The sequence below is a fragment of the Pollachius pollachius genome, assembly GCF_949987615.1.
Source record: "Pollachius pollachius genome assembly, chromosome: 1".
In the NCBI taxonomy this organism is placed as follows: Eukaryota; Metazoa; Chordata; class Actinopteri; order Gadiformes; family Gadidae; genus Pollachius; species Pollachius pollachius.
In genome coordinates, this window is record NC_136934.1 from 11,317,404 (window position 1) to 11,345,285 (window position 27,882).

Below are 27,882 nucleotides of genomic sequence, written 5' to 3' on the forward strand. Positions count from 1 at the left end.
GGTTTAGTAATTAATCAAAAAATATTCTTGATTCTTGATTCTTGAATCTCAAATGTGTCATAATGGGGAGACATTGCTGTTTTTGAAACTGCCACAGCGTTTCCCATGCGAGACGTGGCAAAACTAATTTTGACTAGCCTAGATAATTCAGGATTTAACTTGAGTTGACCTGTCTTGAGAGAAAAGGCAAGGACCAGATTACCTGTTGATTTACGCTTTTACATTTACAATCAATCTAGAGCCAATCAGATTCAACCACCTAATGACAGTTAGGGAATCCCACGATATTGGCCATTTGGCCCTATGTAGGCCTATTTGTAACTTTTGCAAGAATAATTTGCCTGCTAACTTTATCACGGCTATGTACTGGATTTGAAAAGAATAATGATTCATATAAACTCTGAAAACAGTCAAGTAACTTTAATGTTTCACTGCAAAGATTGCCCAGTAACAAAATATGTGCATCATTTCCTGCTCCTACTACAAATGTAAAAACACGAAGCCGTTAAAATAATCATAAAAAACAGTTCTGTTTTGCCTTTTGGAAAGGTAGAGAAGAAAGCTTTATCAAGTTATCAAGTGTGAACGCAGTGTGACCACAAGTCGAATGCGTTCAGGGACTGATGCCAAGCAGTCTGTTTTCGTTGGATTTTGAAACTCTTCATCTCTTCTTCTCCTTTCATCGTTTAACTCCCTCCTTTTAAACACCAAGAGCCAGCGCATTGTTATTAATAGAAAAACCTCAAGCATGACCTGAAAGTGTGGTCAAGCATGACCCTAGTCTTATTACGTTCCCACTGCATCACAACCCAAGGCGCTACCACTGCTAGTATCTTTGACTCATAACTGGCATGTGGGTTGAATGAGTCAGGCTGAACATGTTCTCAGAAACCATTCGAGCGTGGCACGGGCCCCCCTAACGGCCCGCCCAGCCAGGCGTCCAGGTCGTGGTACACCTTGTGCCGGGGCAGTCCCGGGTAGCGCACGCAGATCTGACACAGCCGCTCTCGCCAGTCGCCGTACGTCTTCACCTCCTGCGTCCGCCGCCAGCCGAAGTACTTCCCGTACTCCTTGCCGTCGGCCGCCACTCTCCGCAGGTGATCCGCCAACGCCTCCACGCTGCCAAAGTCCTCCACGTGGATGAATGAACCGCGCGGTGCCAGAGCCTCGTAGGTGGCCCTGCTGGGGCCCAGCACCACGGGCACGGCCCCGGCCCCCAGCCCGTTCCTCCACAGCTTCTCGCTGATGTAGTCGGTGGCGTTGGAGTTCTCCAGCGCCAGGTAGAAGTAGCAGCGGGCGATGGTGGGCAGCAGTTGCTCCGCTGCCAGGGGCTTCTGCACCCACAGGCCGTACACCTCCACGGAGACGTGCCGCCTCAGACGCCGGAAGACCTCTGCCCTGGCTTGGTCGGGCTTGTACCGGCTGACCACCCAGCTGGCCAGGCAGGAGCGGTTCCGGGCGAGGGGGGGCACGGCAGCGTCGTCGTCGCCCCGGCGACCCTCCGCCAACCGGGGCACGGTCCGGCCGTAGGGGATGGGAACGTCAGCGTCGCGCCGGTAGCTCACGGTGAGGTTGAAGAGGCCGTTGAACGGGGTGAGGTCTCCGTTGTTGACCGGAGGTTCCAGCGACATCCAGGCCCACCGCTGGGAGGGCCGCCGGGGGAGGTGTAGGGGCAGGGAGCGGGAAGAGGAGGGAGGCGCCCAGCGGAGCTCATGATGGTGGAAGACCACCACATCGGCGGTGGAGAAGGCGGAGCGGTTGTCGCTGAGGAAGCAGCCGGTGATGTTGTACATCTGGCGGCAGGGGTCACCCTCCAGGGAGTAGGAGCGTCCGAAGGGCCAGGTCCAGAGCAGAATGCTGAGGTTCAGGGGTCTTGGGGGTGGGGCAGGCTGCAGCCAGGGGGAGGTGTGAAAGAGGAGGCCCAGGTGGAGCAGGTAGGTGGAGAGGCTGAGCAGGCAGAAGAGGGTCATCAGCTTGGAGATGGAGGTCTGCATTTGGAAGGGGTTGGAGGGCCGCTGGGCCAGAGATGCAGGGGAGAGGTAAGGAGTTTAGAGCCTGCAGGGAAATTCAGGATGGGTTAGAGGGGATTTAAGACTTCTCACATCACTGCAGCAAAAGAGGATGTGAAAATATGACGGGGTTTTTTATGTTACGCTCAAAGTGTTAAAGGAACAAAGGATATTGCAATTGTTGAGCAACTAAAGATGAATCAGCACTTATTTATAATAAGCTAAAAGCACAGTTCAAGTTGAGATTAAGATGAATTGGGAATGCTTTTCTTCCTCGATTCAATCTAGCTTGCAAACTGCATTTGCAGCCAATGATGCATGAGCAAAAGATGAAAAGAGACTGAGATGGAGGATTCATATAATCCAATATATAATTAAGCAAGCTACTCAATGAATATAAATATAAGGGAACCATTTTCTATTTAATACAGATGTTACTTCTTAACACAGTAATACAATATAAATTGGTCACCCCTGTCTTGTTTTATATTATATTTATATAATAATGCCTTTAGATTTAGAGCATGTACAAACTACAAATGTACAAGTATCAGCCAATATTTTAAAATGTCTTGAAATTGTTATTCATTATTAATATCATTATTAGTAGTTGCTTTCAGGCAGATGTAAAAATGTGTGCTTGACAAGTATAAGACTCACAGAAACTACATGCCATGCAAACTAGAAGATCCATCAATTTTCTCAAAATATTTTAGAGGTTCATCTTCATCCCTTGTTACAAGTTCAGGTCATAAAAACCTCCAATCTTACCTCTGTCCACAGGTGTTAATGTGGCTAGATCCACCGCGTATAGTTCTGAGAGCCTGTTTGCAAAAGGGTTCCATCTCTCTCTCTCTCTCTCTCTCTCTCTCTCTCTCTCTCTCTCTCTCTCTCTCTCTCTCTCTCTCTCTCTCTCTCTCTCTCTCTCTCTCTCTCTCTCCACACACACTTTGAAATATCATATTTGCCACACACTGCCCCACCCTTTTCGCCCATATACCCTGCTGGTTTCTTACACACACGCACGCACACAAACACACACACACACACACACACACACACACACACACACACACACACACACACACACACACACACACACACACACACTGCAACACTTCTACCTGTAGGTGGGGCAGAGTAACATGTTGGTTGAGGGTAGGAGGCTTCTGACTGTTTTCAGTGTAAACGTTTTATAAACCACAAGATGGTCTTCCTTCCTGTTGCGATGGCAGAGGAAGGAGCCCCGGCCCTGCCCAAGTGATGCCTACTAAAAACAACCACCCACGTTAACGGTTTGCTGTAAATCTCTTGCTTTTGCTTGATTTGTTGACGCAGAGTTCCTTGTAATGCTTGGATAGCTGCTGCGCATCAAGAGGTTTCCAAGAAATGTTTGCGTTTCTATTAGTGAAATGTTCTCATCTAACCAGCAATTTCCGGTTTCTTTTTTTAGATTACTAAAACAAAAACAACAAACAAGCAAAAACAATTTTATATTGCATAGAATTGTATATAGCCTTTATATTTTTGAACATTTAACATTATGTTATTATTAATAAAAATCATAATTATGTTGCTAACAACAATTATATAAACATATTTGCAGTCCAAACTGTAAGTGTGTAGTTTGAGTTTGTCAGTTTGTTTTTAATTGTAACTAATCAAATTTCAGCAGGCAGAACAGTAAACCCCATGTCCACTAGGTGGCAGCAGTAGCTTTCTCTCACTACACTTCATGTTGCATGTGCTAATGCAGTTCGCTTTGGAATACATAGGCTAGTGAGTTCATCGGTTTTGCAGTAAATTCGCCGTTGTAGGTCGTCATAGAGTCATAGGCCTGGACTGCGGTTCATCAAAGTAGGCTACATAATTGTATTTAATACATTATCAGATAAATGGCCCTGTGTCATCTATCCCATTTATCTTCCCCACGGTCAAATAAAATGTCTGTTGTCAACCATTTACAAAAAATGAAAATACATCCACACAGGAAGACGGAAGTATTCGGGATTCATTTATGGGTTATCTTTATTTATTTATTTTGGTGCCTAAAAAATGCATTTAAAAGCATTTAAGGATTTAGTTTTAAGGTACATTTATCATCCCAAAAAGTAGATCCAACACTCTATTATACTTTATTAAACCAAAGGCCAGCTTGCAGGAGCTGTGAGGTCAATAAGTGGGTCTCCTCCCACATTTCCAGCCCGACACTTGACATTCTCCTCCGTGGGCTCGAGTCTCACCGCGTCCTGCGTGGACCTGAACCGCTCCTGAGGATTATGCCTCGGTTCATCTCCAAGTAGGATGACAGAGCACACACACCGTGCGGACAGCTGGCGGCAGGGCTTGGCATTGAACCGGCGACGCTACCGCGAGTCAGTCGCAAAAAACACTCGTCATCCCTTCCCCCGAGTCCAGAATCCGGCAGAACCACAACAATAAAAAAAACTGAGACCTGCGAGACGGTCGACACGAGTGGGCGGGAGCTGCGATTTTATAACCTGACGTGACGCCGGGATGCCACCGGAGAGGATTTCTTACGTTTTATTTCAACTCGGGCGCAGGCCGTCGGTATCGTATCCATAAATAGGACGCCGAGACACCGAGTCACGAACATGGGGTTTCTCCACCAGCTCCATCTCCTCCTCTGGAAGAACATCTCCTTGAAACGGAGAGGTCCGGTAGGTGAAGAACCCCATGCATGTCCCGTGTGAAATTAGGGTTAGGATAGGGGGATAGGTGTGTGTGTGTGTGTGTGTGTGTGTGTGTGTGTGTGTGTGTGTGTGTGTGTGTGTGTGTGTGTGTGTGTGTGTGTGTGTGTGCGCGCGCGTGTGTGTGTGTGCGTGTTGTTTGGGGATGACTGCTCCCATGGTCGGGACACCAGCACACCAGCTGGCGGACGGGCGTGTTTTTTTGTTTTTTTTTTAAAGGTCCGTGTAACATTTGGGACTGCTGCATTGCCTACAGGTTGCAGTGCGTTATTTCACCAGATGCACATGTACTTAACAATGCACATGCTGTGCTGTTTGATTGAGATGACAGAGCTCAAATAACGTCCACAAATGGGGATTTTATAAGATGCTGGCGCGGGGACGCGGCTTTGTGCGCGCACCTCGTCAAACAGGTTGCTGGTGTGTGTGATCATCAGCAACTTCTGCAGCCGAACCATCCCTTGTTAAGGTCAACTTCATCTATCTATCTTGGACCAATATGAGCTCATAAATTGGCAAGCTGTGGCGGTCGCACAAATCCGTTGTGGGCTGTGCCCACAAGTGTCGGAGCTGATTCATTGTGATATGATATCCATTTTTGGAGCTGTCAATAGAAAGAACACGAACGACTTAAGAGGATTTCTGGAAGTCCAAAAGATATAGGTCTTCTCAGTCCTTGGTAAACGGAGATCTGAATGTCTTATGATTTACAATATCTTCAACCTTATCTGAAGGGCCAATGACCATAGGTGCACCAGTGTCAAGAAACCCCAACAGGTGTATGATTCATATATTTTCTTAGTGTCATATTTTGTCTTACTAACTTACGTTCATTGACAACAAGGCTGGTGTGAGTTTAAGATCTAGTCCCCAATGGAGAGAAGCCAGAACAAAACTTATTTTAGGTTACCATAATATGCATAAATGTCATTGTCCACATTGTCCATGCTCATTGCTGATAACTATGGTATCAGCAATTGGATGGTATGGGATTTACATTTGAATATTTGTGGTGGGAGAAGTTGTAATTTGCTGATCTCAAAAGTAAAACCGAGAAAACGGTATGGAAGTACGGAAGTACGTTCACAACTATTCGACTAAACTCTGTTGAGAATGTTCTTTCAGTTGTTAAGTAAATCTTATTTGGTATGCAGTGTAGTATCTCAATGTTTTCCCTTTGCTATTTAGGTCTATGCACTCAAGTCAAAACAGTTCTCTTGTACTTTTCATGCCAGAAGCTTGGGTCACTACCAGCTTAATGAACAGTTGCATGTGGTGCATGTGGTTTCTCGTCCAACATCAACATCCCAGTGTAGAATCCTAGCAAAGGGTCCAGATGTAGAGTCCCGACTTAGACGTAGTGTCCCGATCCAGGCGTTGAGTCCAGACTTATAGCAGCCAGGTAGAGACCCAGGGAGGTAGAGACCCAGGGAGGTAGAGACCCAGGGAGGTAGAGACCCAGGGAGGTAGAGACCCAGCCAGGTAGAGACCCAGGGAGGTAGAGACCCAGGGAGGTAGAGACCCAGGGAGGTAGAGACCCAGCCAGGTAGAGACCCAGGGAGGTAGAGACCCAGGGAGGTAGAGACCCAGGTAGAGACCCAGGTAGAGACCCAGCCAGGTAGAGACCCAGGGAGGTAGAGACCCAGCCAGGTAGAGACCCAGCCAGGTAGAGACCCAGCCAGGTAGAGACCCAGCCAGGTAGAGACCCAATGACGTCCAACAACATCTCTATATTCCTAAACTTAAACCCTTTAAATATTAAAACCTCCAGATGGTACGATCAAACCTGCCAACTAACAACATGGTTTGCCCAAACACACACACACACACACACACACACAGACACACACACACACACACACACACACACACACACACACACACACTCTTCATAAACATACACCCTTAGAACAAACAGTCGGTTATATTGGCTTAGCTTGTGTGCATCGTGTGATACCATAGCTCTTAACCCAGCTAGTACAAATCTAGTTTTAATACTAATGAATAACCGTTTTATGTATTATAAGATTCAATGTGAAAGAGTGTATGTGTGTGTGTGTGTGTGTGTGTAATAATAATAATAATAATAATACATTTTATTTGTAGAGGTTTTTAAAACATATAATACATATACAGTAAAAGAGAAATTAGCAAAAGGCTTTTTTAAAAAGATAAGTCTTAAGGTTTTGTTTAAAAACAGCTGTAGTCTGTGTGTGTGTGTGCGTGTGCGTGTGCGTGCGTGCGTGCGCGCGCGACTACCAAGAGTAGTGTGTGTTCTTCTTTCTTTAAGGTCCACTATAAGTGCTAGGATGGTATAAATAGCAACAGTCTGTATTCAGGTCCATCTCTGTTCGGGGGGGGGGGGTAAACTGCTGAGTCAGTCTGTGCCAGCCTCAGCACCTACCAGCCCCCACCTCGGATGAAGATGATCAGATGAAGACTTTTGAGTGAATATCTGATCTTGCTTATCTAATGAATTTATTGTGATTATTATTATGTACATCCCTGAGCGAGATGTACAAGCCATACCGGCTTCTGAATTCGCAGTACGTCGCTTTGGATAACAGCAGTAAATGTAAATGGTAAATTCCCACTTTGTAAATAGTATTACTCTTATTCAAAGCTCTTTATTTGGTTTTGTTGGGTTCTATGCAGGCTTGTTGTTTAGTCAGAGATACATTTGAATCTCTGTGGGCTGATCATTAATTTAACAGGTACGCCTTTGTTTCATACTTCCTGGAAGGAGGAGGCAGATATGGAAAGAGGGAGGGAGGGAGTGAAAGGAGAAAGGATTCTGGTTTGCATGTGTGGTTCAACTCCGACGCTGTTCTTGGCATAAATATCAAACTGTTGAGTATCCGTTGAAGATTATCTAATCAAAATCATGATGTCACTCAGTAGCCTTGTTTGGCTCCCTCCTCTGTCCACTCCCTCCTCTCTACCGCCCTCACCTGATGCCTGCTCTATTTTCAATTTGGCTGGTCACAGGAATCATTTGGCTGGTCATATTGTGTCCCAGGTGTCTGATTCCTCATCAATGGCAAACGGTTCACTGCTTTCACATGAAAAGAACAACAAGCAGCTGTTGAGTGCATGAGTGCAAACAAGTAACCTAGATACATGAAATAGTAAGGATGTAGGCCAAAACGACAAAAATGGAAAAAATAATCAATAAAGGTATTCAATCTATACAGTGCTGGCGGATATTTCACTGTTTATATGGGTCGGAAGATGCTATTTATGCCCTCATGCTTTAGTTTTAACATTTATTTTTAGATATTGTATTCTTGTGGGGTTTCCCTTCTTTGTTTTTCTTGGTGCTTTTTTGCACCAATAGTGCAGTATAAATAACATTGGATAGATTTATTGGTTGATAACTAAACAGTCCCATCACTTCTCTTTTTATAGGTTACCATCCCAAACCGCACAAGGCAGTGTTACATATACCTACATATCCTGCCGTGTTTGGCTGCTAGCACCTGAAGAAAGTGAACTGTCTCAATGTCACAAGACACTAGCCCTGCAAAGGCTACAGATCAGAGTGGCAGCAGAACAGCTGCTCGTCTAACCCAGATAGCTGTTACCTTCAGCCAGGCCTTGCCATTGGCTTACACTGGTAAAAAAAAACACTGCCTGGTATCTATGACGATGAGGGCTAGAAGAGGAGAGAGTTGAAGAGAAAGAGTGGGTGAGGGAGAACTGACAGGGTGGGGAGGGAGATGGGACGAGGGAGGGCAGGGAGGGCAAATGAGGAAAAGGCAGAATTAACAGGAGGGCCAAGAGGCATATATCCTATATGTTTTATCAGGGAGAGAAATGTGATGAATAAAAGATTTTCAGGAAGATTTGACAGGAGTAGAGAGGGAGCCAGGAATTGAAAGGGGTAAAGGGACTCAGTAGAATGTAAACGAGTAAGTAGCAGGGTTAAATGAAATGCAATAAATGCATCATCGAAACTTGTAAGGAGGAGGGTTGCAAAGGAATGGCTAGCTGAGAGGAGTAGCGGTCACGTACTTCAAAAGAAGTCCATCTTACTTCAGCTGGCCGAGACTGCAGAAGTCCGTTGCAGAAAAACTTGTTTTATAGTAAGTAGCAGGGTCAAATGAAATGCAATAAATGCATCATCGAAACTTGTAAGGAGGAGGGTTGCAAAGGAATGGCTAGCTGAGAGGAGTAGCGGTCAGCATACTTCAAAAGAAGTCCATCTTACTTCAGCTGGCCGAGACTGCAGAAGTCCGTTGCAGAAAAACTTGTTTTATAGTCAATGCGTTTTCGTATGGTCACTGAACTTTCCATTAGTTAAGATCACTGGGGTCTCCATAGAGTAGGGGAAATAAGATTAAAATAAATCCTGCCTGCCTTGTTTTTCTGACTAAGCACACACAGAATGTTCGCATTGCCATAATCTGTGGAGATTTCAAGAAGTAACAGAAGCTTGGTGGAGCAGGAAGTGGTGCAAAAAAAAGTTTGGCGAGGTATGCATTGTTGGTTCTCTCCACAATCACGTCATCGCCCCTTTTCTGTATTCTGAGTCGGTCAAAGGAGAGGTGACGGGGACAGCGAGTATAGTCCGAGAAGGATGACCCAGCACACACCAGGAGAGAGACAAAGACATGCATCTTGAGCAGAAGTTTAACTGACGGCTGAATGAATTATAAATGTCACCTGCGATGTCTAATAGAGTAGCCTGGCCAGTAGCGAGGTCTAAGCACTAAGACAGGGTGTTCGACAGCAGACCCGGCAGGGCATTTTGTATACGGATGTGGAAACCCGAGCCATTAGATGTTCAGTGGTGTCGAGGGCAGTGCTGCGCTTTACTAACCTTGAGATAACAGACGGCTAATTCACAATGTTGTGCAGGTTTAGGCTGACCCTGTCAGCAAAGAAGCTAATCACTGCTACAACATGAAGCAGACTCTGAACTAATCTATATGTTCATACCAAACAAATGTATATCATCCGTTGCAGTCTAAATTAATCATGAACATTTCAAAAATTTGATATGGTTCCCTTTTTGGGAAATAAATGTCAATATCAGAAGGGATGGTTTATGATGAGTTATTAATAATTTAAGGTGCTAATAATTCTGAACAGGAGTCTGAACAAGATTACTAGTTCGAACCCCGGCTCCTCCTAGCTAGTACATTGAGGTGTCCCTGAGCAAGACACCTAACCCTAACTGCTCCTGATGAGATAGATGTCACCTTGAATGGTTGACTCTGCCCTTGGTGTGTGAATGCTTTAGGTAAAAGCAAAATGTAAGTAATTATCGGGATTCTTTTCTTCCACAACTACAGTGTATTTGCGATAGTTGATTCGCATTAACAACGTCCTGTTCTGTCCCGTCATGGTCATCAATGGGAGAGATCGACGAACCGGTAGTAGAACCTTAACACTAGCTTTATATCCATACGTTAAACCAAGCAAATTATACATTCAATCAATATTCTAAGCAGCTGGTCTATGCCTTTCAATCCGTCCTGCTTATGACTTGAGAAGAAACCTATTCATCATCCATGTTAGATTTTGAGGAATACAAAATGTTTTCCTTTTTAAACACCAGTAATTACATTTGAAGTAATCCTTTTCCAAAATCACTTGAATGCACCATTTGGGATTCGGCCACAACATTTTAAACAATGTATTCCTGATCATCAGTTATATCAAGAACAGGTTTGAAAGTTACAAATCATAATGTTTCAGGTTAGCCTCGCATACACAGTGAACTACACTATAACTTTAAACTGGCTGAAAAGCCTTTTTTAGTAGTAATTATGACTTATGCACCTACACATTACCTTACTGTGTGCAAACTGTTGATCGCTGTTTGTAAACTGTTGAGTATTAAACGCTATTAATACCCAATTATTTGCTCTCCTGAACACTTGTGCGTGAATTCACGGCCCTAAACAACTACATTTTATTTTAAGCAAAAATAACATTTCAGGATTTACAATATTTAGCAAACCATATCAGACAGACAATTTCACCAATGAAAAGTTTAACCAATACCATTTGCAGACGCCCTCACGAGAAAGACTTTCTGAAACTTCCAGAGAGGGGGGATGGGAAGGACAGACAACAGTGAAATATTGAGACGCCCACATGCTGACTTGCAACATTTGGCATGAGGTAAATCATTTAAAATGAGCAACAAGCAAATTAAAGGTTAACTAATAACCCTGATATGAGATGTAGCACGATTTGTGGACCAATTCAGTTATTCTAGCAGGTTGGAGCAGTTTGGCTCCGTTGCTGTGTGTTCTTCCGATTAAATAATGATTGACAATGAAGTTCTGTAGGACTATCCTCTCTGCCTTAGGGTCTGGCTGGAGGGAACCTGAAGGCACTGTCTGCTGACCGCAAAACGTCATTAATCATAATGTGCTCCTCATTATCCTCTACATCCTCATCTCCTTTCTCATGAGTAGTAATCAACCCTATTCTACCCTGTATCGTCTTCTTCCTTTCCTCCTTATTTCTCCCTTTATCTTCTTCTCGTTTCCATATATTCTACTCTTAAACATTCTGATGAATCCACCCTGATAACAAAAGGCACATTATTAATGTGTGTGTGTGTGTGTGTGTGTGTGTGTGTGTGTGTGTGTGTGTGTGTGTGTGTGTGTGTGTGTGTGTGTGTGTGTGTGTGTGTGTTGAGGGACAAACAATATGCCATTCTCAATTTTGAGAGAGAGAGATAGGGGGAGAGAGAGAGAGAGGTCCTTGCTCTCCCTCATCCATCATTACCAGTGGCTACTTTGACGTGTCCATCTGCCCTAATGAAAACAATCGAAAGTGCGTGTGTGTGTGTGTGTGTGTGTGTGTGTGTGTGTGTAATATGCCGGTAATGCGTGGCCACGCACACATTTCAGAGTAGTTAATAGAAAAGTTGACGCTGTTATAAATATCCATCTGTGCAAGGACAGTCGTCCTCGACAATAATGGTTGCCTGGCAACAAGCACTAACAAAGCTTTGCCACTTCGGTCGAGCGTGTAACAGTGATGGTGAAATATTCTGGGGGTTTGTGTTGTTCCGTGCATATAAGCGGCGCGGAGGCCAGAAGCCGTAAGCGGTAGCATCAATCTGGACTCTCGGTCTTTTACAATGGAGTAGGTAGCGAGCTGCGCCTCAGATACTGTAGAGAGGGTACTATACAGCCGGCCGTCGCTAAAGGCTCTGCTATACCCCTGTACTCCTCTGCAACTGCATGAGCTGCATGAGAAATATATAAAGGCTTTCTTCCAAATAATAGGAATGTTGATTCAATTGACATTATTATTTATTACATGTTTCACTGTCATTTAGTAGACTTACAGTGAATCCTCACAAGATCCATGTCATTAAGGGGCATATAGAGATTAGGGAATGTTGCTCAGAGATGCCTACAGACTGTTGATAGGCTTTCAAACTCACAGCCTTTCGGCTTGGAGTCGAACACCTGTTTCTTTGTTGGTGTTTTACTGTTCTCTCTCTCTACCTCCTCTTGCATACCTTTTATCCCTCTTTCAGTCTACTTCGGCCATTCTCCCCCTTTCTCTCTCTAACTCCTGTCTCCATCTCAGACTTTATTTTTTTGTAGCTTTCTCTGTAACCCCTCTCTCCCTCTCCCTCTCTCTGCCACTCTCACCTTTTCATTCCAACGAGAGGGAAGTGACTGTACTCGGGGAGGTCAAGAAACTAAACTATTTAGCGATGGAGAGTGAAGGAGATAGGCGGTGAGCGAACCTGTCACATCATTTATATATTAAGGTGTTGCCCTAGATACAAGCGACAAAGTGGAACAGACTGCATTTTAGAGTGGTCATTGGGAGTTAAAAATAAAATAAAAAATGTACAAAGTCATGTTGTTTTTCATGCACATTGTCGAAACCCAATTAGTGGTAACGGACAGTTATGAAAGACTAGCTGTCAAGCTTAGACTTTCTTTGACTCACACTGTGTGTCTGTCTGTCTGTCTGTGTGTCTGTCTGTCTGTCTGTTAACACGCACGTGCGCCATTCCCGAATTGCCACGGTTACGTAGGTAGACAGCCGATGATGTCACCAATGTACCACAGAGTCAACAACAATAACAACAACACCTTGTTTCTCTGTGTGTGTGTGTGTGTGTGTGTATCCAAAAATACACAATGGCCTGTTTCCCACTGCCTCATGTGGGCTTCCATTGACAGGAAATGCTTACTGTCCAAAAAAAGCACGCTCATTAATTAAGTTATTTACAGTCTGACCCTTAAAATAGCATCTGTTCTCCTTTAGCACCCACATAGACATCCCCCCCCCCCCCCCCCCCCCCCCCCACACACACACACACACACACACACCCAGGTTTGTGTAGCACACATCTAGCCTACATTTACATACTGCAGCAGAAGCCTAATCTTGAGGCATGCAGGCTTGGATACTTCAAGGCCCCAACAGGTTGTTCTATAAATAGCCGCTCCTTTTCGCTGATGCGGGTATTAGCGGAAATCTGTCGGCTGTAAAATTAGGGCTCTGCCATAATACGAAAATATCTGTCGTAGCAATTCAGCTGGAAATTTTGAAAAGCAGTTCTGTTTTCTTATTTTACATTGCAGAGATTTTCAGTGGTTCGACCGTTCAACCGTTGATTCTGAAAACAAACATGACACGCATTAGATGCGTTATGGGTTGGCTTGCTTAATTTCGTAGTAAAGATAAGATGTATGTTGAGTCATCCAAATTTGGGAATTTAGTGATGTGATTGCACTAGGATGGTGGTAGCACTAGCACGACAATGGCACTAGCAGGCTATTAGCACTAGCATTGTGATAGGTCTAGCATGTTGGTATAACTAGAATCGTTTTTTAGCTATTGTGTGGAGGTAGTTTGAGCATGGTGTTAGCATTAGCACAACTGCAGTTGATGTCCCAGATTCAAAGTGTACCGCACACACACGCCCACGCCACACACACACACCAGCTAACCATAACGCGCTATGCGGCATGATGTCGACTCCGCATTAGGTACCAGGGGTGTGTGTGTGTGCATATGTGTCTATGTGTGTGTGTCTCTTTAATGACTCCTCCGGCAAGGTTTTATACACACACTTGCACACACAGACAGACACACACACACACACACACACACGCACACGCACACACACACATACACACACCCCTGTGTAAGTAAATGCATGTTTACAATATAATACAGGTCAGTATTCATATCTGCCCTATGTGTTATGTGGTTAGTTATTAATGTGGCATTTTACACATGTTATCATTGAATTGTTAGATTTACTCTCTTGCACTCTTTCTCTCTCAGTCCATGCACAGGTGATCTTTTCCTGAATCCTTTCTCTGGAGATGTTGTTAATAATTAAACTGCTAATGAGTAGCAAGTCAATCATCAATAATATATCAGCTTCACAGGTCGCTAGCTACAGGTCCTTTTTATTTCGCTTATGCCAAAGGAGCCTTTTTAATTATAAAAACGTCACAACAATACCAGAAAAATGACAGAAAATCACACACCATTTATTTCCATTTACACGACATTGGCAAGGTAAAAGCGAAACTAACAATATATTAATAAAATGGAATTCAAGTATTAATTTCTCAAAAGATATCAACATATCCTTTTAAAACCAGCAGTTTGCACTTTTCATGTGTTATTCTCTTATTTTATGATTTATCTTTGTGGCTATCTTAAATCTGTATATTGTATCTATATATTTGACTTATCAGAAACAACCTGTTAGCACACCTGTTGCAAAGGCCCAAGCAATCTGTCCCCATGGCAACGTCCTATACTACCAGGAAGCAAGGATTTTTGTGTCTCGTGTGAATGTGGTTTAAAGGCGTCGAAACGCCATCATTGTATTATAATCCAATTTGTTTTGCCAACGTCCAGTTCTGAAAACAACAGGAAATTCATGTTGCGTTTTCATTTTCTTTCTCTCCAAGCTTTGAAGCTATTCATGGTAATGATGATCATTATATTAATATAAACCAAAACAATGCTATATGATATATAATATATTATATATATATATATATATATATATATATAATATAAACCAAAACAATGCTATATGATATATAATCTATATATATATATATAATGCTAGTATTTATACTACAGCCTCTAGCAGAGAGCTTGGTATTCCAGGTATACTGTGGGCGCCTGAGGACTGAAGAATAAGTCACCATATCTCTCCCATCTTCACAGAGTAACTGCATTGTGTGGATACGTCCCTGGTCCGACTTCACTCCAGAGCACCCTGCCCCACATGTGGTTGCTAAGCAGCCTTATCGAGCTGTCCAAATGAAATTTAAAGCACTGCTGAAGCTAAACAATGCCCATCCCTGTGTTTGTCAACTTCACAACAGAATAGGTGTGCCAGCGTAGTTAATGATTAACATGCAGTGGTGGTGCTATGATGATTATCAGTAAACCATAGCTCCACCACAGGTGTGTGAATGTAATGCCAGAGAAACGTTGGGGAGGGAGCAGAGAGGGAAGCTCAGGGGTTTATTTTTTTGGTTGTTGATTATTTTCAAAATCTTTCCCTCTTCCGCTCTTTTCTGCTCTTTCTCTCTTTACAATTCTCATATCGTACCTCCAGCAGCAGCTTTGAGCACACAGTCCAGCGATGTGTCGGCTGCGTCGCTTTAATGATGACCAAGTGCTGACAGCACAGGCTAGCATCTGGTGAACGAGGTGGGTTTATGTAATACCAACACTGCTAGCCCACTAAACCACACTCCCTTAAAACGTCTGTTGGCTTGAGTCGTTGCCAGGTAATTCTCTCTGTACGGCTAAATTCAACAACATTTAGTCAAACACACCCCCGCCGTTTCCGCCCTCCTATATTTTTCTTTTTAGTTTTTTTATTTATTCAACCTTTTATTTATCCAGGTACAACACCGAATCAAAATAGAATTTTTTTTAAACCACAAGGCCCGTAGGCCTAATGAAGTGTCCTCAAGGATTCATAACCATGGTGGATGGCTGTGGAAATGATATTCCTTAATCAAAATTCACTTCACTACAGGAAGCTAGTCATGAGAGCTGGGAATAAACCACCTCCTATGATCATAATATCCACTCATCTAAGAAACAGGTTGACACCGGTGATTAGTACACATTGATAGACATTTGCAATGATTTCAGATTCCGATTACTTTGTTTATCCTGGGGGAAATTCAGTCTGTTTCCGTTGTTCAGCTCAAGATAATAGACAGGAGAATACATTGAAGTAAACAAATAGATAGAAAGTACAAGAGTCCTGTATGGCAATGAAACAACAACACAAACACTGTTGCTGTTCAGTGTATTTTATGCATCATCATTGGAGGTTTACAAGTAAATATAAAGCGTTGAATTCAATTTTGACATATGATGACTTTTAATTGGCACTTGTTGGTACACATTAATTCCTTATGCATGTCCTGAGTGACATGCTGTAGGTCTATTTAACAAATGTGTTTTGGTGTGGGTGAGGGGTGGTGTGGTGTTTGGAGGAGTGAGCGTAGCGCGGTAAACAAGCAGCCGTTGGTCTCGGATGTCGCAGTGATGAGTCATGATTGATGAATAACCATAAACTGACATTTTCCGACATCGTCGTGTCTTTAGGGAGTTTCTTGCTTTTTAAATTAGTGTGATGTGTCAAATAGAGAGTGTGTGTGTGTGTGTGTTTTGTTTGTCTCATGCAAGCACCATTCATGGGATGGATGGTCTCAAATGCTCCATTTGTCTGCTAAAATGTGTGTGTGTGTTTGTGTGCGAGTGTTGTTGTCAATTGGTACAACATAAAGTCATGGTTTCTGTATGGTGCTTCTGTCATCGAAGACAGGAGGCGGTGGGCGGGGGGGGGTCTTTGTGTATTGTCAGCGCTGTCAGTTTGAGAAAGGGTCTGTTTGTCTGTCAGACCTCATGCCCTTGGGTGAGGGGGGAAGGAGTGGGGGCAGAGACTCAGTTTACATCACTCTTTTTGTACTATCCTTCTGTCTCTTCTAACTCTTTATCTCCTATATGCCTCTCTCTCGTCTCCCTGTCCATGTGTATCTCTTTCTCTCTCATGTCTCTCTTTGCCATTGGTCTGTCCCTCTTTTCTCTGTGTATACGTATCTACTCTATTATTCTTACTTATTCTTTTGGAATAAAGTTTTTAAAAAGTTGCTTAAAGAGCCTGATGCTGATGAGTCCATTGTGAGGGATAATTAGTTTTTTATGCTGAAATGTTCACTTTTAAAAAAAAATCGGGCCATGATATTTAGCCACTAGTGGCTTGCTTTGTTTAAGTGCTAATTAAACTGTCAATAAAACGGTAGTCCATGAGGTTTTACACTTCTCTTCCCATTTATTATCTTTTCTTTGCCGTTCCTCTCCTCTTATCTCTCCTCTCTTCTAGCCTCTTCTGTTCTCTCTTAGCAATTTGCTGACCATCCATTTTATTGATTGGCTAATTGAGATTGGCTGAGAGTAAGTTTCATGGATTGTGTGCGCGGACATGTGTTGTGTATTAAGCTCATTTGATTATTTTACTTGCAAATCTTTACTGCAAAAAGGATCCGAGTGTGAGTGAATGAAGTGTGATGCTGGGTCGTTGGGCACCTGTGGTGTCTGAATGTTTGAATTCGTGAGAGTTCTTTATATCGATCCATATTGGATGGCGACCGATGGTTGAACCTGTAAACACAAGATTAGCATTTATTTATTCACTTTTGTTGGCAAGCAAAGCGTAAGGAAGATACTGCATGTTCAGCACAATGGACTGGTTTAACTGATCAATACATTTAACATATCAATACTTGACTCCTATGTTCTGTTGAACAGGCAGGGGTCTTGTACCGTGTTTACTATACCTTACTGTCTATACTGTATTCTGTCTATGTATATACACTTATATATCATATTGCTTTTTTCCATATGTCATACTGTTTACCACGTACCGTATATAAAGTACTTTATTTGCAAGTCAAATCAGTGCTAGCTTCATTGTCCACCATAAAGATCACATGATTGTAGTCGTTTATCCAAAGCGATGTAGAGCTTAACACATTTCAGGTACATTATCATTACATCATCATTAAGGAGTAGTGTATCTTGATCAAGAAGGCCTACAGGCAGACTGTGACAACGTGGGATCGTGGGATGGAACCCAGGCCCCTCCAAGTTGAGCTCCAGTACAGGCTTAGTAAATGGGCAGGTTGACTCAACTGGACAACGCAGACTAACTATGGTCTCATTTTGTTTTTCCCATCTTTCTCACCTGGCAAACCTCCCTCCCTCCCTCCCTTCACCCTGCCTTTCTCATTTACTTTCACATTTACACCCTTCTTTCATCCACCCTTACCTCCTTTCCTCCTTTCCTCCCTCCCTCCCTCCCTCCCTCCCTCCCTCTCTCACTCCAGTGGGTGCTGGCATTTGAGATCTTCATCCCATTGGTCCTCTTCTTCATCCTGCTGGGCCTGAGGCAGAAGAAACCCGCCATCCCCGTCAAGGAAGGTAGGTGGTCCTGACAGAAAATAAATCACCACACCCACAGAATTAAAATGTCCTCCAGCAAAGACCCTCCTCTCAGTGTCCCCACTGGGCCAGCCCCTCAGCTCCACCGGAGATGTCAGCGTCGTGTTTTATGAGCAGTCCTTCAGCTTTCCATTCGCCGGGGAATGGCCTGGATAATATTCAACTGATGCTTCTCAAAGAGACCGGCTTCGTCCAAACTAAAGAAAGCTTAAATTCTCGATCGCAAAAGCTACAGCGTCAACACACAGCATATTCTCATCAAACGATTGATTTTCTGACGTTGTGGAATCAAATGTAATTAAATCAAATATAAATTAGTTTAAATGCAAGTTGAAGCAACTTGTTGAGAAATTTTCTACGGAGTGGTGGTGCTTGTTTTCTTTTTGATTATGCTAAACCGAATGCTACAGCGCTCGAGCCTATATTGGCCTTCCAGTACTGGGAGAGATCAGCTCCTCGCGCTCAGCTGCCACGGTATACAGATATGTGGCTTTGCTAATCCACAGCCGTAGCTTTTTTCATTTGTGGTTATTTTTCTATTTCTTTTTTTTCCTTGTGGTCTGGGCTATGGTGTGTCCTTAGTTGCCTTTATTTGTCATGAGTTGTCCTGAGCTGATGTCTGTATTGAACCATTGTATTATTGTTGCTGCCTGCTCCTAATGTTCTTTCATTTTTGCATTGAATTGCATCCAATTTATTTTAAAACATTTTTTCTCTGAATTTGTTCTCTCCCAAACTCTTTGTCTTTCTTCCTGCTGATGTCCTTCTCATGTCTCCACTCTCGGCCTCCTTTGGTCTGTGCATGATGCATGTTTCTCTGTGTCTTGGATACAACAGTGTGTAAGTTTGCCACATTACTTTCGTTTTTTTGTCCTTGCTTTTCTTATGACATCCCTTCTGACTAACATATTACAAACATGAAATTATTGGTTTACCTCAATGGGGATGTCTTGATCAAATTTTCAAGGTGTGTGTTTGTGTGTGTGTGGCTGTGGATGTGGATGTGTTTGTGTGTGTGTGTGTGTGTGTGTTCCACTCTCCCAAAGTGCTGAAGGTCCCATACTGATCATTGGGTTTCGCTTTTTGTTTGGCAGGGGGAAATCAAAACCTGCTAACGCCTGGTAGATCCATGTAGTGTACACTTTCTTAGCTAGAAGGGCCCGGCGATAATCCTACACAGCACATTGGTTGGGTGAAAGGCACTGGAGACAATCTGGGAGCGGTTGGTTTAGAAAAACGTTAATCCTCCCCTTTTCCCTCATCTTTCATGAGTAATCACAGTGTATAACCCAGCACACAGCTATGGAGCAGCCCAACATAGACAGTTGCGAATGTTTATGGGGCCTTTCTCATTATTTAAATGGCAATCCTAAAGTTTGTGTTAAAATAACATTCATCATGAAACTGAATCACAGTAAGATCTGTGCATGAGCGAAACACTAAGCTTCTTAAATTATAACAAAATAAATACATAATTATGTGCCCTCCTAACCTGTGTGTGCATGTATCTCTGGTGTTAATCTTTTTTTTTTTTAAACTAAAGCCCTTTCTCAAGGTTTCTGATCGATCACAACGCCATGCATTCATCATTCCCATATTATGTTTCGCAATACACTCCTATGCTTCTTGATGGAAAAAAACTCTAGATCCCCTAAGCATATTGGCAAAACAGAGTGGTCACGTGACAGTCACAGTCACATGGGTGTTCTGCTTGAAGGGTGCTCTGGGAAGCGGGTGATAAGGAAATTAGACAGGGACGCAACCTTTAACAAGACAAGCACACTCAACCAAGACAAGCACATTACTTTAGAGACCCTTATTACCCATAAGCCTGTCTGCCTGCCTAGAGCAACGCCCAATGCACCAGACGACACTCAGGGAAAATGTATTCGGGCAGAATGAGATGAGGTTACATTCGAGCAAAGTAGTGCAGATATTGGTTGGCTGCCAAGACAGGTATTTAGTTAAAGGGCCAGGATTATAATGCACTGTTCACATGAATTCAGACCGAAGGTAGATGGCAGACAGACAACACCTTCTGGGCTAAACGGGGAAAAACAAACAAATGTCAGGCGGAATGGCAGGAGAGCTAATCGAAAAACAAAAGCCGATAAGTTGCTATGGTGATTGTTTACAAAGAATATACTGTCGCAGATGACAGCAAAAAGTCAAAATATTGTAGCTTTGGAAAGCAATGCTGTCTACCGTTATTGCTGCAAGGATTTAATGCCAGCCTAACCTAATTTTATCATCCTGTTATTGTCCAATAAAACAATATCCAGTTTGCCGTCTCCCGTACGCCTGAATCCATGTGAAAGCAGTATTAATCTTGGACTGAGGAAAATGGACAGACTTTTATTTTTATATGATAAACATTAAGAGGCATCAATTTACATCTGGAGCATCGTGAATGCTGGGCCAGGGAAGAACCGAGGGCCCGGCCGTTATTAAACACATATTGTTAGGGGCTTCTCGCATTTATGGACAGGGGAGTGCAGTGAGACACTAAAGTCACTAAAGTAAAGATTGCGGAACAGGGGAAATGACGTGGAGCATAGGGCAGCAGGTTGGTAATGTGCTGTCTACATGGTGAGCGATTCAGTGCCGGTTCCCTTGTCTTATAGGGAATGTAAGACGATGTGCTAAACTCAGGATATGATAGACGGGGACAGCTAGAGTCAGCATTTCAATCCCAGATCCGGTTTCAGCATACAATCTATTTAAGGTACGGGATGGCAGTTTGTTTTATCCTAAATATCCTGTGGAAAATCTGTTTTTTATTGTCCGAGCAGAGAGAAAGTATCCACACAGCTGAGCAATAAATGGACAAGTTAGGCTGCAGTTGGTTGTATGTATGGTAGTATGTACATTTATACGTAAATAAATTAAAGTCTGCGCTAGTTGTGATGGAGTACAGATCGGTGGATTGAGTTACCTAGAACACGGTGAACAAGTTTGTTCACCATGGTCATGCGAAACATGTGGTCACATTAAGCACACATGCACCGGCACATCCTTTATCACACCTCCTCCCCTACTGAACAGCTCAAAGTGTTTCAGGGTCTTTACCTCAACCATTTAGTGAGAAATTACAGAAGGATAAGAGAGAACACTAGATCTCTCCCCATTCTCTGGATGGATAGATCCACTGTCCACATCCCATAACCAAACCACTCTGGATGGCTGATGGGCTTTTCAAAGAGGCTTGGTGGCCAGGGGAATTTTGGTCATTAAGCAGCCCAAACTGGCAAACTGTACTTCCCGTTTACCTTCCATTTGTCGACAGCTGAGGAAAATATGAGGCCATTTTGTGCAACAGAAAGATGAAAGCAGGTCGTTATTACTGACATCTGGCCATCCGCTCTGACTATTAGCTGATTCACCCGCCCTCTCACTCTCTCTCGTTCTCCCTCTCTCACTCGCTGGCTTCCACTCTCTTTCGCTCTCTCTATAGCTCTCTCTCTTGATATTGCACTCTTTCTCTTTAATGGTTCTTCACTTCCAACTCCCCCTTTTCAATTTGTCATCCTTTTCATCCATCCACTGTTGCGTGTGTGTGTGTGTTTGTGACGGAGTTACTATCATCAATGACTAATGATTCCTGTTTTCTCTGGCGAGCACTTCTATATCATATCATATCTCTCTGTTCATCACCTAGAACCTAGCCATTTTATTTCTTATTTCTCTTTCTTGTTGACAACTTCTACTGTCACTGACCATCAAAATGGCCACCGTCCTTTCCAACTCCTCTCAAACCATCTCTGACAACTTTCTACTTCCATGTCGGTTGGATGGGCCTTTTTTTCAATCCCCTCTCTTCTTCCTAACCTTTAACCTTCAACCTTTAACCCCGTCCCGCGACCATGGGCAGCCTTCTACAGCGCGGCGCCCCTTACCTCGGCGGGCATCATCCCCATCATGCAATCTCTGTGTCCTGACGGACAGAGAGATGCCTTCGGCTTCCTCCAGTACAGCAACTCTACGTGAGTTAACCACACACTGAGTTAGTTAGTTAGTTAGTGTACCTGCATAACAACTACTACACGGCTTAGTTAGGTTGTTAGTTTGTTAGTGTTCCTCCGGTACAACAACTCCACGTGAGTTAACCACATAGGTTGGTTAGGTAGTTAACATGTATGTTCATGTAAACAGACAAGTATTAATTTGTTTGTAACTGACATGTTTCGACTACTTCCTGCAGTCTTCTTCAAAAGCGTCAGCTGATGCTATAGACATATGACGCTTTTGAAGAAGACTGCAGGAAGTAGTCGAAACATGTCAGGTGCAAACGAATGAATACTAGTCTGTTTACATGAACATACAAGTTAATATATCAAGTTAGACTAAATGAACTTTTTGGAGTTATTAGGTGGTTTGTTTGTTAGTGTACCTGCATAACAATAACTGAGTTAAAACCACAGGTTGGTTGGTTAGTTAGTTACAGGGACAGTAAGTGTCCCTGTAGTACAACAACTCTGCTTGATTTAACCCCACGGGTTAGTTTGTAATCCTGTAACTCCACGGGGACTAGTTCACTGAGAGACTGTGTGTGAAAGACAAATGAAGTATGTGAGAAAGCAAGTGGGCTGAGTAAGTAAGTGACCGCCTGTTGCAAAGTCACCCAGCCGTTGAGGGAGGTGAGTTAGTTTGTAAGTGTAGCTCTATATGAATATCAAACTGACCGCCTGTTGCAGAGTCACCCAGCTGTTGAGGGAGGTGAGTTAGTTTGTAAGTGTAGCTCTATATGAACATCAAACTGACCGCCTGTTGCAGAGTCACCCAGCTGTTGAGGGAGGCGAGTTAGTTTGTAAGTGTAGCTCTATATGAACATCAAACTGACCGCCTGTTGCAGAGTCACCCAGCTGTTGAGGGAGGTGAGTTAGTTTGTAAGTGTAGCTCTATATGAATATCAAACTGACCGCCTGTTGCAGAGTCACCCAGCTGTTGGAGCGGATCAACGAGGTGGTTGAGCAGAACCAGCTGTTTAGCTCCCAGCGCCCCGGTCTGGTCCAGGAGATGGAGGCTCTGCAGCAACACCTGGACAGCTTGAGGACCTCCCCCCCCGACCAGGACCGCAACCACACCCAAGGTCAGCTATCACCATGGTTACAACATGTTACTGTTAAACCACAGCCAAACCCAAGGTAATCTCCTTCGGGGTCGTAGCCGTTGTTACATCTTAGCCCCCCCCCGCTGTTGTGTGTTTTGCCTCAAACTTTCGAGCCAAACCCTCTGACCCCGCCTGTAAAAACCAGCGCCCCTTCCATTCAGTTCAATAGGTTTCATTAGTAACAGGTGTGTTGCATCAATGCCTAATCAGCAGGTGATAGGCTAACCAAATCAGCCAATAGGTTATGCACACAGTAGCATGCGTTTAGAGAGTCCCCTAATGTAAACCAATGTACAAGTGGTGTTGGGGTGTGGCTCTCCTTTTAAGACAACATCTTCTGTTCGGCTGTGGCTGTTTAGGTTTTTTGCCTGTTGCCCCTAGCAACTGGCCCGCCTAGATCTGTCTGGCACTGTCACTTCTGTGATTCGGTTTAGCTCAATTGTTTTTTTTTATTTCATTTTAAGGCCCGTTCATGAGCGTCTGGGTTTGAGTCCAGCTCCATAAATCTGATTCGTGCAATATCGATGTGTACTCTGTACAGCGATGTTGTGTTGTAGAAAGTGAGGGAGGGAGGGATGGAGAAATTGAGGGAGAAAGAGAGAGAGCGAGACAATCAGATGGATTAGAGTGAAGTGGAGAGGGTGAGAGAGAAGAGATCAATTTGTTGGTTAAACAATGAACAATTTACAGTCAATCCATGCATTTAGGATCAACGTATTATAACTGTGTGTGTGTGTGTGTGCGCGTGTTCCAGGCTTCACTCTGTCCAGTGTTTTGCGGAACCAGTCGGTGTTCCAGAGATTCCTGGTGAGGAACCTTTCTCTGCCAGAGGACGCCGCCCACCTGCTGCTGACCACGCCCATCAGCCTCCAGGAGGTCAGCTGACGCACGCCTCATTCACTCTCCTCACCATCACTCACTCTCTACCTCCACCTCAACACTCCCTCCTCATTCACTCCCCTCACCCTCATTCAGTCTACCTCAACCTCAGCACACAGTCCTCATTCAATCCCATCACACACTTTCTCTCTCCAAGATAAGATGTACTCAATTGATCCTAGGCAGGAGATTTGGGTTCAACAGCAGCTAGTGCAGTACCGACAAATTAATTAAAAACATACATCTGACTACCTTCACTTCTAGCTCTCTATTTTGCTCGCTCTCTCTCTCACTCACTTACTCACTCACACACTTTCTTCCTGCAATCCAACACAGACTCTCAGAGAATCAGAGACATTCCTCACTGTTATCCACACCATACTGTAGACCAAACCCTACTGTAGTCCAAACCCTACTGTAGACCAAACCCTACTGTAGACCAAACCCTACTGTATACCAGCTCACTACTGTAGACCAAACCCTACTATAGACCAAACCCTACTGTAGACCAACTCACTACTGTAGACCAAACCCTACTGTAGACCAAACCCTACTGTAGACCAACTCACTACTGTAGACCAAACCCTACTGTAGACCGAACCCTACTGTAGACCAAACCCTACTGTAGTCCAAACCCTACTGTAGTCCCAACCCTACTGTAGACCAAACCCTACTGTAGTCCAAACCCTACTGTAGACCAAACCCTACGGTAGACCAACTCACTACTGTAGTCCAAAACCCTACTGTAGTGCAAACCTTACCGTAGACCAAACCCTACTGTTATCCACATCCTACTATAGACCAAACCCTACTGTAGTCCAAACCCTACTGTAGTCCAAACCCTACTGTAGACCAAACCCTACGGTAGACCAACTCACTACTGTAGACCAAACTCTACTGTAGACCAAACCCTACTGTAGTCCAAACCCTACTGTAGTCCAAACCCTACTGTAGTCCGAACCCTACTGTAGACCAAACCCTACTGTAGTCCCAACCCTACTGTAGACCAAACCCTACTGTAGACCAAACCCTACTGTAGTCCAAACCCTACTGTAGTCCAAACCCTACTTTAGACCAAACCCTACGGTAGACCAACTCACTACTGTAGTCCAAAACCCTACTGTAGTGCAAACCTTACTCTAGACCAAACCCTACTGTTATCCACATTCTACTATAGACCAAACCCTACTGTAGTCCAAACCCTACTGTAGACCAAACCCTACTGTAGACCAACTCACTACTGTAGACGAAACCCTACTGTAGTCCAAACCCTACTAAAGTCCCAACCCTACTGTAGACCAAACCCTACGGTAGACCAACTCACTTCTGTAGTCCAAAACCTTACTGTAGTGCAAAACCCTTCTGTAGTCAACTCACTACTGTAGTCCAACCCACAACTGTAGACCAAACCCTACTGTAGTTCAACTCACTACTGTAGTCCTACACCCTACTGTAGACCAAACCCTACTGTAGTTCAACTCACTACTGTAGTCCAACACCCTACTGTAGTCGAACGTCCTACTGTAGTCCAACTCACTACTGTAGTCCAACTCACTACTGTAGTCCAACATTCTACTGTAGTCCAACTCACTACTGTAGTTTAACTCACTACTGTAGTCCAGCTCACTACTGTAGTCCAACGTCCTTCTGTAGTACAACACACTTCTGTAGTCCATTATGTTGAAATAAGATGAAATTTATGGCCTGCCTTCCTCAGATGGCCATATAGTTGTTGGTGCTGGCAAGGAACTCAGGGTTACACGCACACACGCGCACAGGCACACATTTTAAATTAGGATAATAGATCTTTAAGCTCATTCAGCTTTAATTCTTTATTATTACTTGGCTCTGGGCCCCATATAATATCCCTTCACACACACACACGAGTATAAGAGATAGTGTGTTTGTGTGTGTGTGTGTGTGTGTGTGTGTGTGTGTGTGTGTGTGTGTGTGTGTGTGTGTGTGTGTGTGTGTGGACAAAAATGCAGAAGCAGCCAAGCACTCTATATCTCTCTGTCCCTGTGCACTCGACAGGTCTACAGTCTTGTCTTTGGCTCACATCCCAGAGACACTCGCACCCAGCCCCCGGATCAGCCCCAGACCCAGGATCAGGCCCAGACCCAGACCCAGGGCTCCAAACACAGTGGAAGCAAGGCCGGGGAGGGGGTCCTACACCTGGAGGTACTCTAAATGCACTCACTCAATCCAAGGAACCGACAGATTTTCCCTCTCATAAATGAAAAGCACACATAATTGTGCAGCTCAATCATGGCTGCCAACCTATAATTGATTGACATCAAAGCACCACCGATTTTGCACAGACAAATTGTGATCCCATCTCCCTCTCTCTATCCCCCTCTCCCTCGCTCTATCCCTCTCTCTACCTTATTCTCTCTCCCTTCCGCTCCATCTATAACTCGCTCTATCTGTCTCTGTCTCTCTCTTTGTTCCTCTACCACAGCAGAGGTTGCTGGGGGGTCTGCGGGGTCTAGACGGGGGTCTGCTCCACAAGGCCCTTAGGGACCCGTCAGGAGGGCCCCGCGATCGGCAGGCTCTGGTCAGGCTGCTGTCCCAGACGCTGGGCCTGGTGGGCGGGGAGGCCCAGCGCTACGCCCCCCAGGAGCTCCAGCGGGTGGAGGTAGGGGCAGGACCATCTCAGGTCCAGCGGTCTTACGCGGGGGCACACCTTCCGGGGAGAGCCGGGAACCGAGGGCTGCGAGGGGTGGGGCTGGGTCTTGTTTCTGTTTTGTAACGGACATGTTGTACCAAAGAGAAGCATTGGAGCAGTGGAGGAAGCTCTCCAAAGGGGATTTTAGGGTGTGTATTTCTTGCACACGCTGATTGATTTGAATCTTTTACAGAGACTCTTTCCTCTGCTGGCTACGCTGTTTGTCAAACGCGTGCTTAGAGATCCTCGCTACGAGCCACAGCAACGCCTCGTTCAACCAGATTTTAGATTCTATCCGATCAGGTATTAGTCGTCTGACTTGTGAGTCTACGGGCAGTATTGTGTCTACCTCTGCATGAGACAATTTGATATCGGAATGCTCCCCGCTCATCTATAATCAGGAAGTCCCTTCCCTGATTGGTTCGGGGAATCCGTCTTGCGTGTCAATCTCATGCCTGTCCTGAGAATCATACAGCGGGAGGGGGTGTTACTTTGGTTGCTAAGTTTTGGTTGCTGTCCCTGTAACTAAAATCATACACTCTCTCTCGCTCTCTGCAGCTCTCAAATCCTAATGACTCTAACTTCCCCAGGGTGTGATTCTCACCGGAGCCATTCTGGAAGTCCTGACCTGCGGGGAAGGGGGAGGAGGCGGGAGCAGTGAGCTAGCCAGGCTCCTATTGGTCCCTGAGAAGCAGCAGTCGCTGCTGGCAGACTATCGCAGCATCCTCTGCACCGGAGGGCCGGGGCAGCGGAAAGAGCGGTTTGGAGCACTTAGCCAGGTCCTGCGGGAGCAGCTGAAGACTCAGAGCGTGATTGACAAGGTAATGTTTGTGTGTGTGTGTGTGTGTGTGTGTGTGTGTGTGTGTGTGTGTGTGTGTGTGTGTGTGTGTGTTTGTGCTTTTGTGTGCATGTTCATTGCAATTTGGTTTTCAATTGCAACTATCAACTCTCACTTAATGTAACTCTTCCAATAGTCTTATTTAACCAACTATACAAGAGGTTCATGATTGA

The 27,882-nt window shown here is 44.3% G+C and overlaps 2 protein-coding genes across 4 annotated transcripts in view; one reads left to right on the forward strand and one right to left on the reverse strand.

Annotated features, from left to right (window-relative positions):
• Positions 1-541: 541 nt before the first annotated feature.
• LOC307087955 (alpha-(1,3)-fucosyltransferase 7) lies at positions 542-2,883 on the reverse strand. The gene is made up of 2 exons (XM_079753656.1): positions 2,781-2,883; positions 542-2,055 (listed from the first exon to the last, which is right to left on the reverse strand). Exon 2 carries the CDS (start codon positions 1,992-1,994, stop codon positions 885-887), a length of 1,110 nt encoding a protein of 369 aa, XP_079609782.1. The 5' UTR covers positions 1,995-2,055; positions 2,781-2,883; the 3' UTR covers positions 542-884.
• A 1,457-nt stretch (positions 2,884-4,340) lies between these two features.
• abca2 (ATP-binding cassette, sub-family A (ABC1), member 2) overlaps positions 4,341-27,882 on the forward strand; it is a 57,574-nt gene continuing 34,032 nt past the window's right edge. For 2 of the 3 annotated variants that reach the window (XR_013811993.1, XM_079740464.1), the window contains exons 1-6: positions 22,092-22,197; positions 23,146-23,303; positions 24,079-24,200; positions 26,238-26,384; positions 26,665-26,841; positions 27,462-27,692. Coding sequence is in view for 2 of the 3 variants with exons in the window: in XM_079740464.1 (XP_079596590.1) it covers positions 22,133-22,197; positions 23,146-23,303; positions 24,079-24,200; positions 26,238-26,384; positions 26,665-26,841; positions 27,462-27,692 (900 nt within the window). In the remaining variant the exon portion in view is untranslated. Of the gene's footprint in view, positions 4,691-18,099; positions 18,194-22,085; positions 22,198-23,145; positions 23,304-24,078; positions 24,201-26,237; positions 26,385-26,664; positions 26,842-27,461; positions 27,693-27,882 lie in introns of those variants that run through there. The other variant, XM_079740465.1, reaches the window with a different exon arrangement.

What these genes read in the sequence shown, in the direction of transcription:
- LOC307087955 (XM_079753656.1), bottom strand. Translation starts at nt 1,994, where the DNA reads ATGCAGACCTCCATCTCCAAGCTGATGACCCTCTTCTGCCTGCTCAGC.